The sequence below is a fragment of the Colletotrichum siamense genome (genome assembly GCF_013390195.1).
Source record: "Colletotrichum siamense strain Cg363 chromosome Unknown KSG_Cg363_contig07, whole genome shotgun sequence".
Lineage (NCBI taxonomy): Eukaryota > Fungi > Ascomycota > Sordariomycetes > Glomerellales > Glomerellaceae > Colletotrichum > Colletotrichum siamense.
In genome coordinates, this window is record NW_023501020.1 from 1,597,034 (window position 1) to 1,600,282 (window position 3,249).

At 51.3% G+C, this 3,249-nt stretch overlaps 1 protein-coding gene across 1 annotated transcript; it reads right to left on the reverse strand.

Moving 5' to 3' along the window:
* Positions 1-2,628: 2,628 nt before the first annotated feature.
* CGCS363_v010757 (uncharacterized protein) lies at positions 2,629-2,880 on the reverse strand (the record flags this gene model as incomplete). The annotated part of the gene is made up of 2 exons (XM_036642606.1): positions 2,629-2,790; positions 2,842-2,880. 2 exons carry the CDS (start codon positions 2,878-2,880, stop codon positions 2,629-2,631), a joined length of 201 nt encoding a protein of 66 aa, XP_036492278.1.
* Between the last annotated feature and the right edge of the window lie 369 nt (positions 2,881-3,249).

Below are 3,249 nucleotides of genomic sequence, written 5' to 3' on the forward strand. Positions count from 1 at the left end.
CGCGACTAGCCGCTCCTCAGGACGTCATCTCAACTTTGAGATACTGGACCGGGCTTTATCTAAATCAATGATGACCTGATATCACTTTGTTCCCTTCCTCGTTCAACAGTCGGTTGCCTGCTCGTGGACAAAGCGCGCGGCCTCGACATCTGAAGCAAGTCAGATGCGCAGATTCCATGTTTGGTTTTGTGGGAACGCGATACTTAACTCCGAAGGGCAGCGGGTCAGGTAAGACAACATATCGTAGCCCAATCTCAAAATAAGCCAGCCGCCTTGGCTGGGAGAAGGAGGGATGCGGGACGTGCGACAGTATTGTATGCCTAAATATCACAGGTATCAGACCACTCCAAAGACGACCGGATATCATTAAGATGATATTACGGCCGCAGCGAACCGGGGTCTGTAGCGGATGCCGCCGTGCCGTCACATGATGGCATCATCCCACGCAGAAGGAAACTGGATGGGATCACGAGACCCTTCCGACATGCTACCTACATACACACTATGCATCAGCATTTGCACACACGTAGGTGACATTGAGAGAGGGAATGCCGTTGACAGCCGATGACGACGGCGGGGGAAGTGACGTTTCCGCGTCTCTGCCTCTCTCTTTCCCCTCCCCCCTCTCTGGAATGGACCAGCCGCGAACGACACGTCCAAACCACCCCGCGTTTTCTTTTCTCTCCCATTCCAACCTCACCACCACCCCGCAAGCGTCCAGCATGGCAGGCATTCTTCAGCGGTGACATATCGGGGGCTTATCGTGATACGTAAATTCGAACCCAGATTGGCGTAGAATAGGAATTGGGCTGGGCGACGGTTTCACTAGGGACGTTTTCAAGCCCCCTGATTATCCCCTCCCTCGAGCCATCATCGTCGCCTACATCATCGCGAAATTCGCTTTCAAGCCTCTTTTCACTTCGTGGCCCGTAAATGATCTCCTCTTCACATGGTGGCGACATCTGTCATTACGTGCGAATCACACGACTTCCTGAGATATGAGACCGTATCGTGTGTCTTTGCTTTTTCTTCGAAATGCAATACACAATGTCCGTATGATCCTTGAAGTTTTGTAAACCCCTCTACCTAAATCGCCTCGTCCTTTCCAAGACAAAAGAATATGCCGTACAGAATTAAGTAGGCACAGGAAATAGACAGTCTTCTAATGATTCTAACGAACTACTACGCTTATAGACATCCACGGGTTGTTTTGTAGGTGACGGCAGATTTCTCCTCGGGCCAGGTCTTGAACACGTACGGGTAGGCGGACGGAGAGAAGGGCAGAAACTAGATGATGCCAGGTTCCTGGAAGAAGGACATGATGCTGGAAAGCATACATGTGCCAGACACAACGACAACAGCAACAGAAAGACATCTTTGGCAAACGATGCGAGCATCGCTCCGTCATGGACGAACAACGTTGCATTGTCTTGATTGCATTGCGCGCACCTGAAGGAATGCTTAAAGTGATGCCTCTCCGGCGTCTCAGATGATCGATCACGTACAATGACAGCCCATACATATCGCGTATAAGTCTTTTCCCTAGCAGGAATACGGCCAACGATCGAGATACTGCCCCCTTGTTCTAGAAGGCAGATGAACTGTTGAGGCAAACATGGGGGTCTTTCAGAGGACAATTATGCGTTTAGCAAACTTTCAATGTTCAGTCATCGCCACGCAAGGGTTGCTTTCTTTTGACGACGTGTTGGAATTCGAGCATTGCATGTCAGCCTCGTTTCTGAATATCGCACCATTCCTCGGTATGTATATGCCGTGCAAGCCCTACAGGATGAGTTGAGTTTCGCTTTCTAGCCAACAACTGAGCTGATTTTAGCTATCCGCATTGTTGGACGAGAACATTGTTGGATGAACAAAAGCTTTCTCCTCCCAGACAACAAACAAGGAGTTTGTTTCCTCCAGGAGCCCGTGTTTACAATGCATACACGACAAATGGCCAGTTGTCATTGCTCTCAAGGGAAACTCGATGGGATTGGGGAGGAAGGACCAGTTTTCTTCTTTAAACTCTAACATATATTAGGCGAGAACAGCAAAGCGGTTAAAGCGGTTTGATCTTTATGCTCCCCTCCCCGTGTCTGTTCGTTCAGGCGAAGGAGGAAGGAGGAGGAAGGGCTAGACTTTGTGACACATCACGCCTACGCAATGGACAGTTTCTGGCTCCCACGCGACGGTCGGTTGTCCGTGAGGTAGACAGAGGGAGATAGACCGGTGAGACTCCGGGGGGATGACGGTGTGCGATTCGATTCGCTTTCTGGAGAACTTGGACAGGGTGGGTGTCGCTTGCTGGCCCGGGTGCCAAACGCCGGCGACGGAAGTCTAAATCTGACGAACTTATTTTTCTTCTTTTATTCTGTCAGTTGTAGCCGTTGTGTTTTAGCATCAAAGTGTCAAGTGGCGTTTGATCTGATCTCTCTCCGCACCCGAGTTCTCCAACAGAATACTGTGGTAGGCAGATGGAGAGAGCCTGAAGAGAACAACTATCCAGCCGTGCGCCGTTCGCGTTCCGGAATTGTGATGTTGGCGGCAGCTGGGACTACCCTGATGCGGGAAGCGGGAGGACAGACAAGGTCGAGGGAGCCAACACGCAAGGTTGGACTCCTCCTCAGTCCATCATGGTGTGTCATCTATTTCTGGCTTGCTGATGCTGCGCGTGAGCAATAGTTCCCGTAGGACATATGCGCCAACCTGCGGGATTGGGGAGCTATCTTTTCCCGAGCAGGAGGGTCGGCGAATGGGACGAAGAGAAGGTGAGGAGGAAAGGGCGGGCGTGCTCTTGGGAAGCAGGCGTAAGCAGGTTCAATGAAGAGGAAGGACACAGCTTACTGTGGTTTGCTTGTGTGCTTGCTTGCCTGCTGCCTGCATGCTACCGCAGGACGCTCATGTAAGAGTTGTGCGTTGATTGGTGTAACCTACTTCTTACACACAGGATTTCTTGCAAAATCCTCCCGACATGCCCGTTCATTGTGTGTTGGGTATGCGTGTGTGCGTATGTGTGTGTGTGACAGGAAGGGAGGTTGGTCAAGTCTTGAACACGTCTGGATCCGGGGTTTTTTGCATGATCAAGAATGTGCGCTGGCCTGTTCGCGACATCCGTGCAGCGGACGAAACATGGTTCGAGATGCGACAACTCGAGATTGAGTTTAGATGGGCATGAGTTCGGGGAGAGGGGCCGGGTCGGAAGAGAGTGGGACTGCTTAAGGTGCGGGTTTGAGCGGCAAGGCGTTGCTCAGA